Below are 16099 nucleotides of genomic sequence, written 5' to 3'. Positions count from 1 at the left end.
ATCTGTCTGAGTGATCTAAGATTTTAAGATCCTGAGATTTTTAATGTATGAGAAAGGCTTTTGTGTCTCCCCGAAAAATGTATGTGTGAATTTGTAATGAAATTTTAAGTTTGTGTAAATATCTGTACCGTGTGTCGGGTACGCAGGAAGTGATGGGTATGGAGGCGAGTATTTGTATTCACAAGGATGCTTCTCCTTCACATAAACCTCTAGCTAAATTTCAGTCGAAACCAGCTCGACAGAAACCTTCCAAATCCATTCAAATTACAGCTGGTGAAAGAAAAAAGCTCACTTGTAGCCACTGAAGGTTTTAACTGGTTGGTGTCTCATGGAGGGGCACCTGAAATGTAATAAAGGAAAGAGGGAAAGGACCAAACAAATAAGCAGATGTTCTTTTGACAGTTAGGCCATGCTTTCATTGTAAGTGTCAGAGGATGTGATTTTATCATTTAATTCTGCTCATAAAATCAGTCTCTTTTCTATTCAAAATGGAGGGAAGTGTCTCTCCCATGCCACAAGCCAATGGGCTGTAACCATCCCTATTTCTTGGGTTGTACTTTGCATATTTTCAATCATGTCTTGCTGTTAACAGATGATTGCTCTCTTCAGAGGCTTTCCGTTTCCATCCCTTCGCCGTAAACACACACAGTGTCTTTGAACATGCACACAACAGTGAGCGCACACTCACAAATACAAATAGACATGAGCACGCACACATATACACACATAATGTGCATGCTGTCAAGAGATAAACTGCCACCCTGCTGTCTGCACAGACCCAACAGAGGCCCCGGGCCTACTGCCGACAGCATCTAAAGGGCTTCACCCAGTTATGATCCCGCAGTGCGACCAGAGACATCTGAATGAATTTAGTCACCTACTACCAGTGTCTGATAAGGCGGAGGTCACTATCAAGGTGGCCATATCCACTCCATTGTTAAGCCACGGTGCCCCAACACGTCCTGAACCGAACTGATAACTGCTTAAGCGGCCCCATGGGATCATCATATTTTTTTACAAAGCTCATGTGTAACAGTTGTGTCTTTCTTCAAACACAAATGTGTACTTTTTATGTCTGAGGATGCCTTCACTTGTAATGTTCTGGTGATAGAAGTGTCGATCGTATTAAAATAATGTCTTCTGTTTATCTCTAAGGAGATGGAGGCTACGCCCGTGACGCTCGGCTCAAAGCCCCATCCTCGCTGGCTGTGGCCCCCAATGGTACATTATATATTGCTGATCTGGGCAACATCCGGATCAGAGCTGTGAGCCCCAACCAGCCTCAGCCTAGTCCAGCCGGCCTGGTGGAGATCAGCTCCCCATTGGACCAGGAACTCTATCTCTTCAGCCAGGTACACAGATAGTCCGAGAGATTTGTTCAGTTTGTCATAAAGGCACGAAACACAGGTTCAAGTACAGTTCAGGGCTTGAGTCAGTGCAAAATCTCTAGATCTTACATTGTGTCCTAATCAATTTTTTTTGCACTGTATCTCCTGAACTAAACAAAACAAAAATAAAATGTCTGCCCCCAGTTTTGATGGCAAAGTACTACAGTGATACCTTATGTAACACCAGAAACTGGGTGAATGAATTGTTAACTGTGAATTCAGTGTTAATGTGAGGAGGAAATCATTGAGGAGGAGAAAGTAACACATTGCCTGCTTCTGGTGTTAGCTCTTTCTGTTTCTAAGGTGATGACAAACAGGTGCAACAAAGCAAGGAGACTTCATATAAGAACTGTAACACACACAGATCTTACATATGGAGGTTTAGTTCCTAAGTCCATGTTTAATTTTTAAAACCCTGAAGTGCAACAACCGATGCAAGTCTAATCAAGGTTCTCAGATACTATGAACGTCACAGAATGGACCATTAAGTATTCACCTCAGCAGTTAATAATGCATTGTATTGTATTCCTTGGTGATCATCAAAACATAGAAGTCTTGTTTGTTATTGTGTTTGGTTCAGGAAATATGATGTAAAATACATAATTCAGTCATGGAGGAATGTAAAATGTCCGCCGCAAGGCATTTTTCAATGACTCAACTTCTGAAAATGTTCGGGGCCCAAACTGTACCAGATTTCATGTTTTTATTAATCAGTGAATATAATTTTCACGTTGAGTTCAGGCAGTTTTCCATGTGAAATACTGGAGTGGTATGTAATAGTTATGTTGCTCAAGGATGAAGTGAAGGTAAAGCTCCAAACAAAAGCAATACATCTGTGTATAACTTAGCAGTAATTCCACACCCCTCTCCTGTTCCCCACGGCAGAATGGCTCCCACTTGTACACCAAACACCTGATCACCGGTCACTACCTGTACAACTTCTCCTACGGGACGGAGGGACAGCTGTCAGGAGTCCTGGGCCGCGATGGCCACGGGCTCCAGGTGAGGAGAGACGCTCATGGAGTACCTCTCTGGCTGGCGCTACCTGGTGGACAGGTGTACTGGCTGTCTCTTAGCAACAGTGGAACACTAAGGAAAGTGTCAGCCCAAGGCCATGACATCGCCCACATCACTTACCATGGCAACACAGGTCTCCTAGCAACCAAAAGTGATGAGAACAGTTGGACCACTGTTTATGAGTAAGTTTACTTTATTTTCTGTCTAATTATTTTTCTTGATTTATTTTCTGGTTTAGTCTCTCTCAGTCTTTCTTTCTTTTTTTTTGTCGTTTCTTTGCATCTTACTTTCTCTCAGTTTGTTTTTCTTGGTCAGTTGCCTTCCTCTGCATGTACATACGGTATATGTTTATGAATGTTCATGCGTGTGTATATTAGCGGTGTGAAATGTGAGTGCCATCTGGTGGTAACTGCTGCACCACCATCACCATGAAAAAGGTGGAGAGGCTGATGTAGTCTATTCTTAAGTGACTGATTAGCTGAACGGCTCAACACGTTCACAACACACATGTTTAGTATCGTGTTCATTGTACACGTACACTTAAACACATCTGTATGAATTATTCACCCCTCACAGTCTCTGTCTCAAATTCCACAGCTGGATAATTACACGTATAAATCATAGTTGACACTTACTCTGTGCTTCTGTTGGTGTTTGAGAGAGAAAAACATAAAAATAGTGTGTATGTCTGTGTGTGTATATGTATATGTATATGTGTGTGTGTGGGTGTGTGTGTGTGTGTGTGAGCGGCCATATTCATTTGCTTGAGAGCGATAGTTATCTGTGTGTGTTTGTACTTTTACATCACCCTCTCGTGTCTATTCCTCAAGGTACAACACTGAAGGCCGTGTGACCAACATCACCCTCCCCACGGGAGAGGTGAGTGGTTTCCATGGCAACCTAGAGCGCTGGTCTCGGGTCGAGGTGGAGGCATCGAACCGTGAGAACTTCGTCACCAGCACTAACCTGTCAGCAAGCGACACCATCTACACATTCAGACAAGGTACGGCATCATGCGGGGGGGGGGGGGCAGGGTGGGTGTTTATTATCTCTTAAAAAGGTCAGTAGGAAATTTGGTAAATTGCGGAAAAACTGATAACAGTTTACCCAGACCCAAATTAGGGGCCACAAATGCAACGTCCCCATGTATTTGCTGGTCGACGTATAGGAAGAATAACAGCCACACCACTGTGCATCTGCCTCCGTCTACTTTACCACAACTACGCCTAGACTTTACCACAGGGGCGTTTATGAGTCATCTGGGGGTCTAAACCATAGATAACAAACACAGCTTTTATAAATAGACCAGACTGTAAGGTTAAAGTGATGTTTAAACATTTATGACTCTCAAGCTGCAATAACATTCCTGATATTCTAGTCAGGTTAGACATATCGCCCCATGTTTTAATTTTTTTTTTTTTTTTTTTCTCGTCTATTTTGCCGGGTGTCTGAAGGACACTTGCAGCTATAGAAAAAAAAAGTATCTCTTTCTTTAAGTAATGCACACATGGATATGGTTTGACCTCGTTGTGCAACTAGACTAATGGGCAGTAAAAAAGAAGAAAAAAAAAGGAGGTTATTTTTTATTTACAAAAAAAATGTGACTTGTGAAATGTCTTAACGACCGCCACAGAAAAAAGAAAAAAAAAAATGGAAAAGAGGGCAGAGATGAGAGGAAGAGAAAATGAGAGTGGAGTGGAGAAGCTGCTCATGGGAGCAGTTTCTTCTCATGTCATCCCTTTAATTGCTTTCTAGCAGTTGTCACAATGACAGGACTGCAGGGAGAGAAACACTGTTCCAATAGACACCAATAGGCTCACACGCATGCAGGCATGAGCACGACGCTACAGTATGACAGAGCTGTGAGGGAACAGTTGAAATGACCCCTTATTTTAGAACGCCCCCCCCCAACCCACCATCCCCTTGCTCTCCCCACTTTACTTCCACCACCACCCACAAATTCACAGAGTCTTCTCATGCCTCTAAGGCTACAATAACAATATGTACAGAGAGGAGTTTTATAGCAGTGGAGGGAATAGAAGTTAGTATCCAGTTTATTATCTGTGTTAAGTTTTATGATTAAAATGTAGTTTTACGATTATTTGTGCATTTTTTATTAAATTTGATTTAAACCGGGTAAAGGCATGACACAAAATGATATTGTCAGGCTGCAATCTTACTCAGAATGATGAAGATGCAAAGTAACAGTCACTGAGAAACCTTTGCAAATGTGTGAAAAACTGTCACGGCCAACACCTCGCCCTCGCCGACCCCCACATTCACCACTCTTTCTTCTACTTTCTGTGTCTGTCTCTCTTCCTCCTTATATAAATCTCTGTCTCCACCTATCCATCCAGAGTACATTTTTCTAAAGACACAATACCAGATACAGTACAGCACTGATGCACAGCAAATGAGAAAATGAAAAATATCAGAAAAACAAAAAAACAAAAAAAAAAAACGCTCAGAGATTTAAACACTTAATACAAACAAAAGATTCATAGAAAAAGCCAGACTTGTATTCACTGCATTCATCTACAGTCTGCTGCTGTAGCACATTGATTTTTCTCAAGGTTGCTTCCTCAGAGACAGTGACTGATGTTTTTTCACACGTTTCTCATCTGTTGCTGCGTATTTGCATCTCTTTGTGTGCATTTGTGGTTATGTGTGTGATTTCTTCTTTGTGTGTGTGTGTTTTTTGCGACATGATCAACAACAACCCCCCACACACACAAACACACTCCAGAACATGCGCAGAGTTCATATCGAGTCAGCGCAGATGGATCGTTTTTGGTGACGCTAGCGAGCGGAATGGAGCTGTCCCTCACCACGGAGCCACTCCTTCCCGGAGGCATCGGGGGCGGAGTCAGTCCCATCGCCAGCCGGTGTAACATCAGCCTACCGGGTGACCATGCCCCCAGCCTCATCGAGTGGAGACAGAGGAAGGAGCAGAGCAAGACTAACTACAGCACTTATGAACGCAGGCTCAGGGTAAAACTAAATCACAAATGTTTTCATTACATAACAGATTATTAACAAATCTAGCCACCATAGCTCTCAAACTATACAGCACAGGCGTCAAACATACGGCCCGCTCACCAAAGGGTCCAATCTGGCCCACAGGATGAATCTGTGAAATGCAAAAATAACACTGAAGATATTAACAAGCAAGGATATACTGACCAATGTGATCTAAAGTGGATCAGACCAGTAAAATACTATCATAATTACCTATAAATAATGACAACTCCACAGTTTTCTCTTTGTTTTAGTGTAAAAAAAGTAAAATTACATGAAGATACTGACATTTTTGAATTATCCATTCACCAAACATCTGAATAACCTGAACAAATATGAACAACCTTAAATGTCTTAAGAAAAATAAATGCATTTTTACTCATTTTCTGCCTGTTAATATATGTTTTGTGTATTTGTAGATCCCCTGTGATCTGTAAGTGTTATTGTACATGTGTAAATGATACATCGAGGCATAATATTGTTAAAATCGCACTTATTTTTCTTAAGAGATTTGAGGTTGTTCAAGTTATTCACAGTTTTAAAGGATAGTTTGTAGACGTAAACATTTTCATAATGGGATTCTACTTTTTTCTATGTAATTATTTTATTGGTTTGGCCCACTTGAGATTATAGTGGGCTGAATGTGGCCCGTGAACTAACATGAGTTGGACACTCCTGGCACACAGAGATCGCACGCCTCAGCAGATAAAGACAGATGGAGAACATCCTCCTAACATTATGGAAACCTGTGAAAATAGGCTGCATTTTCACACCTTAACCACAGCTTAGAAGTATGTCAGATTAACCAAAAGTTGTGAAATGTGACCTTTATACCCGGCACTGAAAACAAACCAAATAAAATGTCAGGTAAAAGTGAAATGATTCTTTTTTTTGAGACAACAAAGCAGGGAACAGCAATGATGACATCAGTGGTAGTGTTACATAACTCATTAGATGTTTTGAGAGAGTAACTACGTCATTCAGAGCAAACTGATAGGTCAAATGACTCGGAATCCGTTAGCTGTACTTTCCACAAATCATACGGTAGCACTAACACCTCCTCTTTTTTTTCCCTTGGCACAGACCGTACAGCACACAAGCAGAATATTTCATAAGACAGACCATTTTCATCAAATGTGTGCTAATTAATTAGCAATCCCGAGGACGCGGTTCTTCACTAGTTCACAATTTATTGTTATTATTCAGGCCTGGTTCGGTCTAAATGTCACAATTAATTTATCTAAACTAATGAAATCTCTGCTTGTCTGCCTTATTTAGAATTTGTCATGATTATAAAGCAATAAATTAAAAAGTTTCCTTGCATTTCTTTTTTTTTTTTTTTTTTTACTGCTTCTAACTGACTGTACTTTTTGTTTTCAGGCACATAACAGGAACCTTCTGTCCATAGACTTTGATCAGAGCACCAGAGTAGGGAAAATCTATGATGACCACAGAAAGTTCACCCTCCATATCCAGTATGATCCTCTGGGGCGACCCGTGGTCTGGTCCCCCAGCAGCAAATACACTGAAGTCAACATCAGCTATTCCGCCGGAGGCCTGTTGTCGACCATTCACCGTGGGGAGTGGTCCGAGCGGCTGGACTATGAGAACGAAAGGGTGGTCTCCAGGGCTTGGGTTAACGGCAAGATTTGGACCTACACATATGCAGACAAAGTAAGACCTGTACCTTAACTTTGTATAGTGTGTGTGTGACGAACAGTGTCTGAGTGTCTGTGGTTTGAAATGATGGCTTTGTTTTTGTTTGTTTCATCTTTGCTGTTGACAGAAATCAACACGTTTGCTCCTAATGTGTTTGCTTCAAAGTTATTGCACTTGTCTGAAACCAAGACGAACACAAAAACTGTCTAGCACTTTTTACTTGTGAAGTAATGTACCTATAACATACTAAAAGAATTTACTGCACGAGAAGACCATCTTGTAAAGTATGTGCGGGTCACATTTCTATATTATAAGAAAATCACCGTCTTTTTAAACCAGTCTGGATTAAATATACCTCTAAAAGTACTCAACAATGCCACACTTTGACCACAGAAAAACCAGGCAGGACGTGTACAGCAGTGCGTTATGTAACTAAAGGTCTGCAACTTAATTTTCATTGAATTTTGAAAAGAAAACGAGTAGTTATCCTGAAAGCAGCTTTTACAGTACGCTCTTGACAAACGCAAAGAAATGATGATCAGCACTTGTGATTTTTGCAGTGAATGGTCTAAAACAAGCCCAGATAATGAGCATGTTCCCTCAAATGTGTGACAAAACTAAAAGCTACCAGACATTATAATTTCCGCCCTTCACATTAATTAAAATATGAAATGAAATGATATTCATGCCAAAATGTATTAACACTGTGAATGAGCTTATATTCCACACCCATCTTGAAATTAATAAAGCCTGCATTCATTATTAATACTTTCATATTTTACCTTACGGTTAAATAGAAACACAATATTTTACTTCAGTTCACAAAGACACGCTGATGAAAGATGATATGTGATAAAATGCTGCGGTTGTCTGAAAAACTAATAACTGCGAGTGTTTGTCTTGTTTTATTTGAATTCAATGATTAGTCTTTAATGGAAGAAAAATTAATGGACCTCAAGTCAAGTTCCTCCACCAAGGTTATTTCTGAAGTTTTCAATTAATGACATTGAAATAAAACCAGTCAAAGGAAAAAATAATAATAAAAAAAAGCCTCTTAAATCCACACAGCGGTCACAACTGCATCCTTCTGTCCGTGCTCTGTCCACAGTCCATTATGCTGCTCCTGCACAGCCAGCGGCGGTACGTGTTCGAGTACGACCAAACGGACCGCCTGGTTGCCGTGACGATGCCCAGCATGGTGAAACACACCCTGCAGTCGCTGCTGTCCGTCGGATACTACAGGAACATTTACACCCCTCCCGACAGCCTGGCGTCCTTCCTGCAGGACTTCACCCTGGACGGACGGCTGCTGAGGAGCCAGTATTTGGGAACAGGACGCAGTGTCATCTACAGGTATGACGGAAATATTACACCCTGTCGGTTTTATCTAGCACAGTTAATTTGGGGAGCCAGTGCCGTGTGGAAGAGGTGACATTGGCCACATCACAACCAGTCAGATTTTGATGAAACTTGGAGGCATTATGCGTCTTGGCACTATATCCAGGCGAATAAAAACATAACACTGATTGGCTTGATGAAGGTGCTATAATTAAAGGCTAATCTCAGAAATTTCAAAGCCCTATTAACACCCGTTTAGCTGACAGGAAACGTGCTGCACACATCCAGCTGTCCTTACAAATTACACTGATTGAACTAATGGGGAGACTGATTAAAGGTCAGGATTTTTATCATCATACTATGTCAGACAGCACTGATCTGAATTTGATGAAAGCTGGAGGACTGATTTGGGCAGCGTTGTGGCATTTAACATTTTTAATACTCATTGGCTCGATGGGGACAGTGTAATAAACGTTCCCATTTTTAAGATATGAAAGGCCGTAACTGCCGCAGCAGCCGGTCGGATTTTGATGAAACGTTGAAGGATGATGCAACTCGTTCCTTAATGACCCAAAGAAGCCCTGTATTATTCACAAGCATTAGCCTGTTTATATATATATATATATATATATATATTGAAGAGAAATACATATCTTCTGTTTTTGTTGAATTGAAAAACTCTTTTATTCAGTTATTCATAAAATGTTGTTTTCCTCTTTCTTTTTTTTCAAGGTATACACCAGCAGCGCGGCTCTCGGAGGTGGTTTATGACTCCACTCTAGTGACCTTCACTTATGATGAAGCCTCTGGCACTGTAAAGACTGTTCATCTCACACATAACGGCTTCATAAGCTCCATACGATACAGACAGACAGGTACATACACACATGGACAAGAAACAGAAATTTGAATTTATCTAAGCATGCGTGTATGAGTGCCATTCAGAGCACCATACTATGACAAGCCAGATTTGTTTTTTTTTTTTCTGTACTAAATTCTGTTGTTGGGCTTTGAGTCAGTGTTTCATCTGAGACGGTTGCAGCACAGTCAGAAGTGTGAATAGGGCTGAGCATGTCTGAGTGGAAGAGATTGTGGTCTACCACAGCTGTAAATATGAGACCACCCCCCCCAGCTCTGAACTACGCTATCTCATCCTCACCTCTACAACCAAGCTGCCTGATCAAAGTATGCAAGAGAGCGTCTGAAAATACGCTGAGCTGTTGTGGACTGGGTGTGGGTATTTCACGCCTTGCCATGATGCTTGTGCGCGAAAAGAGGGTCCGGAGTGGGCAGGAAATCTTGAACTCATACCTGAGGCTATCAATTATAGCCCTATTAACGTGACAATTGTTCCACATCTGATATGGAAAATTAGCTGGAGAGACATTAGACTTCATAAATTGCAGCAACAGTGCAACCATTAAAGGGTCCCTTTAGCTGTGGCAGCAGATACGTTAGGATACCGGTATTGTTAATACAGTTCACCAATTCCCACAAGTAACCGAGTCTTTTCAGGGTCGTTCTGAGCGCCACTGGTTCACTTCACACAGCTTTGTGATTGGCCCCGCCATGATCTGATGTCACTAATCTGCAAGACGCAGCTGTGAGTGTGTGCATGTGTGTGTGTTTATCGCTTTGCCCTCACTGTGAATAGAGTCTCACCTTCCTTTAACTGATCTCATTTCAGCAGAACAAACGGAGCCTTGGAGAGAGGAGAGATAGTGGTAATTGTCCCTTGAGAGGAGACGAGGAAAAGTAGCGACCAAAAAACCAGAGAGGCTGGGATATACAGACGTAGGCGAGGGGGAAAAGGGAACAAAAAAAGGAAAGGAGAGATGACAGCTTGGGGAAGTGACAGCTAGAGAAGCGAGACGAACAGACTGTGAGTTCCCTAGGGCTGCAGAAAAGCCTCCACCTCACTCTCAGTGCTTCTGCCATTTTCCCATTAGCGGCAGGTTTAGAATCAACATTCCACAGAAAATAAAAATAGAAAATGTAATGCTGATCCAGCTCTCTGCAGTCTCCAAAGCTAGACACTTAGTCATTTTAAGTGCAATCAGAGTCATCTCAAATAGCACCATAATGGTGTTTCATTAGCAAGCCTTTTTCCAAATGGAGGATGAGTGGTAGTAGCAAGCAGCAGAGGTGATGGATGGTGTTGTTAAAGTTGATGTTCTGACATTAAGGAGCACATTGGCCCATCATGGCTATTGTCTTTAGATTTCATTATCTCTCCATATTAAAGGTCACCACTGGAAATGCCATAGAGATGTGGGGATAGTTAAGATTGAATGGATTGCGCTGCGTGTGTCTGTGTTAATGATGTTGAATTAGTCCTTGATTTGAGCTAATTAGGCAGGCTTATACTTGTAGCATGATGACCAACTGTGACGCCTGTGTTCGCAATGCAGGGACACTAAAAGTGAACTTAACATGCATACTAATATGTGTTTTTCTCTTTGCGACATTAATTTCAACCTCTTTCTCTGCACAGGCCCCCTGACGAGCCGGCAGATCTTCCGCTTTAGCGAGGAGGGATTGGTCAACGCCAGGTTTGACTACAGTTACAACAATTTCAGAGTGACTAGTATGCAGGCGGTCATCAACGAAACCCCGCTGCCTATAGATCTGTACCGTTACGTCGACGTATCAGGACGGGTTGAACAATTTGGCAAGTTCAGTGTCATCTTCTATGACCTTAACCAGGTGAGTCAAACGTGTTGTAAAGGTTTCATTTTTTTAACATCTTAGCCATATAACCATGCACCAGTAGTTGTGTTTCCATATGATAATCCAAACTAAAGGAAACTGTCCAAGAGAAAAAAAAATCAACTGGTTTGGTACAAATAATCTATAAATCGTGTTGGATATGTCGCACATGCCTGTAATCAATAGACTAGAAAAAGTAGCTGAGGATCTTAAAGATAGACGGATGGACTTTATTTATCCCAATCTCAGAAATTACCATGTAGAAACAGCATGACACAAAATAAAAAATAAAATGAGCTTTTAACAGCCTGTAAAAAGGCAGATTGGAACCACCTACAACTAACAACTGGCTACAAATTATGAATGGAATATTTGAGATGGAGATTCTGACCCTTAGATTGAGGACTGAAGAAGAGCAGTGTCATGATAAATGGGAGAAATGGACAATTTTCATTTCAACGTCACATTACTAAAACCAATTGTTAGTCACAGAGGTTCTTTTTACGGTCAATGTGTCCCTAATGTTCCTTATGTTTGTGTTATACAGAATTCAAACAAACAAACAAACAAATAAATAAATAAATAAAGAGAATGAGGAGTTAATTGCTCTCTTCCTTCCTCCATAACACTTGATGCTAATACCAGCCATGTTTTCACACTAGGGCTGTCACAGTGAATACATTTCTGATGGTTATTTTGAGTTGCTCAGTAGCACAATGTGTATTATTAGTGCACTGGCTAAACCATATCCTATTCATAGTTTCCTGATGAACTGAATGTATTCTAGGTCTTTAATGTTGAGGTTAGTTATTGCTTTGTCAAAGTATCAGTAGTAGGGCTGCAAATTATATCGAAAAAATATTGTTATTGCAATAACGTAGTGTGCAATATTCATATCGCAAAGACGTGCACTAATTTATTTTCTTTTACATGCCATGGGGTACCACAGTGGTTTTCTCTACCACTCTAACATGCTAGTTTTTCTGGCAAAAAAACTGAAGTAATGCTACTGCTGCTGGTTGAATGCAAGTTTGTATGTTATTAATGTTAAAAAGATGGGAATATTTTCAGAGTACAACTTTGGGCAAGGCCTGAACAATTACATTTAAAGATTTTATTTTTATATGCAGTATTTACCAAACCAGGCAGGCTATGGAATATTGTTTCGTCAAAGCTCTTTCATGTCGGTACTCTGGCACTTTTGTTGTTATGAAATACATCCATGTCATTTATACATTGTTATATGTGAATAACGTGACAAAATATTTGACTGTGTTTGTAGCAGCATCACCAGGTTCTTGGACAGAATTGTGAAATTGATTGTAGTAGTACAATAGTTAGTCTTAAATTATAAATAATTGAGTCAGCATTCAAACAACTGGCTCATTTTAACATTGTTAAGGAACATTTTTCTTAGTAGATGACAAAGGTATTTCTTTAGGTGAATGAGAAATATCGTTATCGCAATGCTGTACACCCATATTGCATATTGCACGTTTTGCCAATATCATGCAGCCCTAATCAGTAGTTTTATTACTTATTACTATCATTATTATTATTTTGTATTGTTTGTCTTTTGCACTATCCTTATGCATGCACCTTTTTTTCTGTTGCTGCCGTGACCATTGAATTCTCCCGTTGTAGGATCAATAAAGTCTATCTAATCTAATCTAATCTAATCGATGTACTGTTAGAGTTTTAACAATCAAACCAAAATTTCGTGTCACTACACTAAAAATCTGACTCATAATTCAGACCGGCAGCCCAGAGTGTAATTTTCACTGTCTGAAGTCATCATTTTGTCAGTGATAATTTTGTGAATGAAGTTTTTTTTTTTTTTTTTCCTGCCATTTATACCAGTCTTTCTTAATGTGTTATGGAAACGTGGCTAACACTGTATTTCACCGCTCTTTGCTGTCTTCAAGTGCTAAAATACTACTGTAAAAACAAAGTGCTCATGTTTAGGAGCTGCGTTAATCCATTTCCTCTGTGATCCTCTAGGTGATCACCACACATCTGATGAAGCACACCAAGGTGTTTAACTCCTACGGCCAGGTGGTAGAAGTACAGTATGAGATTCTCAAATCCATCGCGTACTGGATGACTATTCAGTATGATTCAGCAGGACGTACGACCACTTGCGATATCAGGGTGGGCGTGGACAGCAACGTAACTCGCTACACATATGAGTATGATGCAGACAGCCAGCTGCAAAGTGCCTCGGTCAATGAACGGCCTCAGTGGCGGTACAGCTACGATCTGAACGGGAACATCAACCTTCTCAGCCATGGCACCAGCGCCAGGTAAGTCAATACATAGTCAATAGAGACTACAGCAGGTCATTATCAGGTCATTCAAGGATCACTTCTTTTAGGTCTTTTCTTTTGTTTGTTGCTGATGTTTTTCTTAGAATTGTGGGTCTTGCTGATTTTGCTGTCCTTATCCTAAAACTAAAACATGAGCGACAAACATATGTTGCCACCAGCCTTGTATAGATTTACAAAAACTCTTGTCAGAGTCAGAACCAAGTGACAACCTCCTGAAAAATGAAGCCAATGCTGAAGTGCCAAAAGCTGCAGTTCTTTGGGGTGTTCAAATTTTACTTTAGAATTAAACAAATGTACAGCCTGAGAAATAGTTTTGCTTTCTGTCGCTAATAGTCCTTATTCATGACATGACCACTTTAGGCGTAAACTAAGGTGAGTAGTGCATGAACGACATCTGTTAGCTACCCTGCTAATTGGTGTGTTTATAAAAAAAAAAAAAGTTGACAAGTTATCAAACTATTTGTGTTAACATTTAGCAAGTAGATAAAATGACTTAAATGACATAGCATTTCTTATTTATCAGTGTGGCATAGATATATTCACTAGATCTTGTGTTGTTAACTGCGGTCTATAGGAACAAGTGTGTCAATGGAGCAGCCATCTTGGTGCAGGGTGGTGCTCCTCTTAAATCACAGGTGTCAAACTCTGGTCCTCGAGGGCCACTGTCCTGCAGGTTTTAGATATTTCCCTCTTCCAGCACACCTGGTTCCATTAATGATCAGCTCATCATCACGCTCTGCAGAAGCCTGATAACGATGTAATGGCTTCCAGGTGTGATGGAAGAGGGAAATATCTAAAACATGCAGGATACCGGCCCTCGAGGACCGGAGTTTGACACCCGTTTTAAATGACTGAACATCAGTCGGGGCCAAGGTGTACACAGAATTAAATCACCATAGATCAGCAAATTTGAGAAGCAGTGTTTTATGTCATTGTTCGTTACAAATGTTAGACCAGTATTTATGACTGAGCCGTGAGTAAAATTATAGAGAAAAGTGTTTTTTGTCAATATAGCCTACTTTATGTTCAAAATGTAATGCACATATAGGCAGTTCTTCGATTCAAAATAAACTACACACCTACTACATGCAGAAAATAGGCCAGAGATGTTAGCTGCCATCAAAAGACCCTGACAATCCATCAGTTGTCATAAGCCCCCTAATGTTACCACCGCCGTACAAGCCCCTAAAATCACAGGTGAGCCTGGTTAGGCCTAAAAAATGTAAACTAAACAGCCCGCTCGTATAAGTTTGGATAACAAACTATGGACCGTAGAGTATAGATTTGTAGAGAACTATGAACAAATGAACTACATACAATACATTTTCCAGGCAAGAAAAATGCTTTATTTTTCTACATTTATATAAATTATAAATAAATGAGTTTATGTATCAAGGACATTGAACATTGATTCACATTGCTGTAAATGCAGCAGAGTTAGCCTAATGGATATTTTTCATCTGCAGTCCTGGACAGATGTTAAATTGTCACTAAAAGGAAACACAAGGGTATAAACATACAACTTTAAAACTAAATTTAAAATACCCAAACACAGACAAGTACAACATAAGTTTTGTAATACAAAATTTACAATTAATAACACATCAGTCAAAGTAAGTAAAAAATATATTAAGATACACTTGGCACTTAGACATATCAAAAAAAATACAACAGGGACAGGACTAGAACATTTCTAATGTTGATAGATCCAATTATTAACAGACCAGTTTTTTAGGTGCATTTTGAAGACATTATAACTTGACAGTTCTCTAATTGCCACTGGAATAGAGTTCCACACATATGCAGCTGGAACTGCAAATGAGGCCTGACCAAATGTACTTTTTCTCAGTTGAACTATGCAGTCCCCTCTGGCTGCAGTTCTTGTAGTATGGTTATGTTTACAAACTGAGTCAGTGAATATCGAAGATGAAGATCCATTTACCTGCTTTTTTGGGGAAAAGAAGCGAAAGGCAGGACAGGTCCATACACATAGGCATCTTCTATCGATTTGTAAAGAACTACAGACTATGATGTACACAGTACCTTTTCCTGGCAAGGAAATACTTTTTAAATACATTTATAGACATTTAATATCAAAGATATCAACTGTATACAGCGTAAAAGTCCAGCATCTTCGCTGGTGCTGACTGTCAAAGAAAGAGGCCCGATTGAAAGACTTTTTTTTTTTTTTTTTTTTTTTTTTAACCTTGGAACCCCATACCAATATGGCGGTGGTTCTGGCACATGCAGAGAGGCTGAATGCAACATCTAGTGTATATGTTTATGTCAGTGTGGTTGGTGATTTCAGCTAGCGTTAGCTTGGCTAGCTCCATCCTCATGTTACCTCCACCAAGGAGGTTATGTTTTCATCTGGATTTGTTTGTCTGTTTGTTTGTCTGTTAGCAAGATAACTCAAAAAGTTATGGAAGGATTTTGATGAAGTTTTCAGGAAATGCTGATACTGGCACAACAGTTGATACTGGGGGGGGGGGGAGGGGTCTGCCTCTGCACTCTCCAAGTGCTTTTCTAGTTGTATTATGGTCACATCTGGTTCTAAAAACAGAGAAAGTTGTAGACTTCAAGACAACAGTTTACAAACTAGTAGATAATGTTTTAGTGACCTTAAACACAAGTTAACACAAA

General features: G+C 40.2%; 1 protein-coding gene across 1 annotated transcript in view; it reads left to right on the top strand.

The window, feature by feature from the left end:
- The window catches only part of tenm1 (teneurin transmembrane protein 1), a 269383-nt gene that overhangs the window by 246085 nt on the left and 7199 nt on the right, over positions 1-16099 (top strand). The window contains exons 27-35 of the mRNA XM_030145470.1: positions 1156-1352; positions 2274-2587; positions 3236-3408; positions 5152-5396; positions 6804-7097; positions 8191-8435; positions 9153-9295; positions 10915-11126; positions 13131-13432. Coding sequence (XP_030001330.1) covers positions 1156-1352; positions 2274-2587; positions 3236-3408; positions 5152-5396; positions 6804-7097; positions 8191-8435; positions 9153-9295; positions 10915-11126; positions 13131-13432 — 2125 coding nt within the window. The remainder of the gene's footprint in view (positions 1-1155; positions 1353-2273; positions 2588-3235; positions 3409-5151; positions 5397-6803; positions 7098-8190; positions 8436-9152; positions 9296-10914; positions 11127-13130; positions 13433-16099) is intronic.

This window comes from Sphaeramia orbicularis, chromosome 10, assembly GCF_902148855.1.
Source record: "Sphaeramia orbicularis chromosome 10, fSphaOr1.1, whole genome shotgun sequence".
Lineage (NCBI taxonomy): Eukaryota > Metazoa > Chordata > Actinopteri > Kurtiformes > Apogonidae > Sphaeramia > Sphaeramia orbicularis.
The sequence above is the reverse complement of the archived record's forward strand: the minus strand, read 5'-3'. Positions and strand labels throughout refer to the sequence as shown.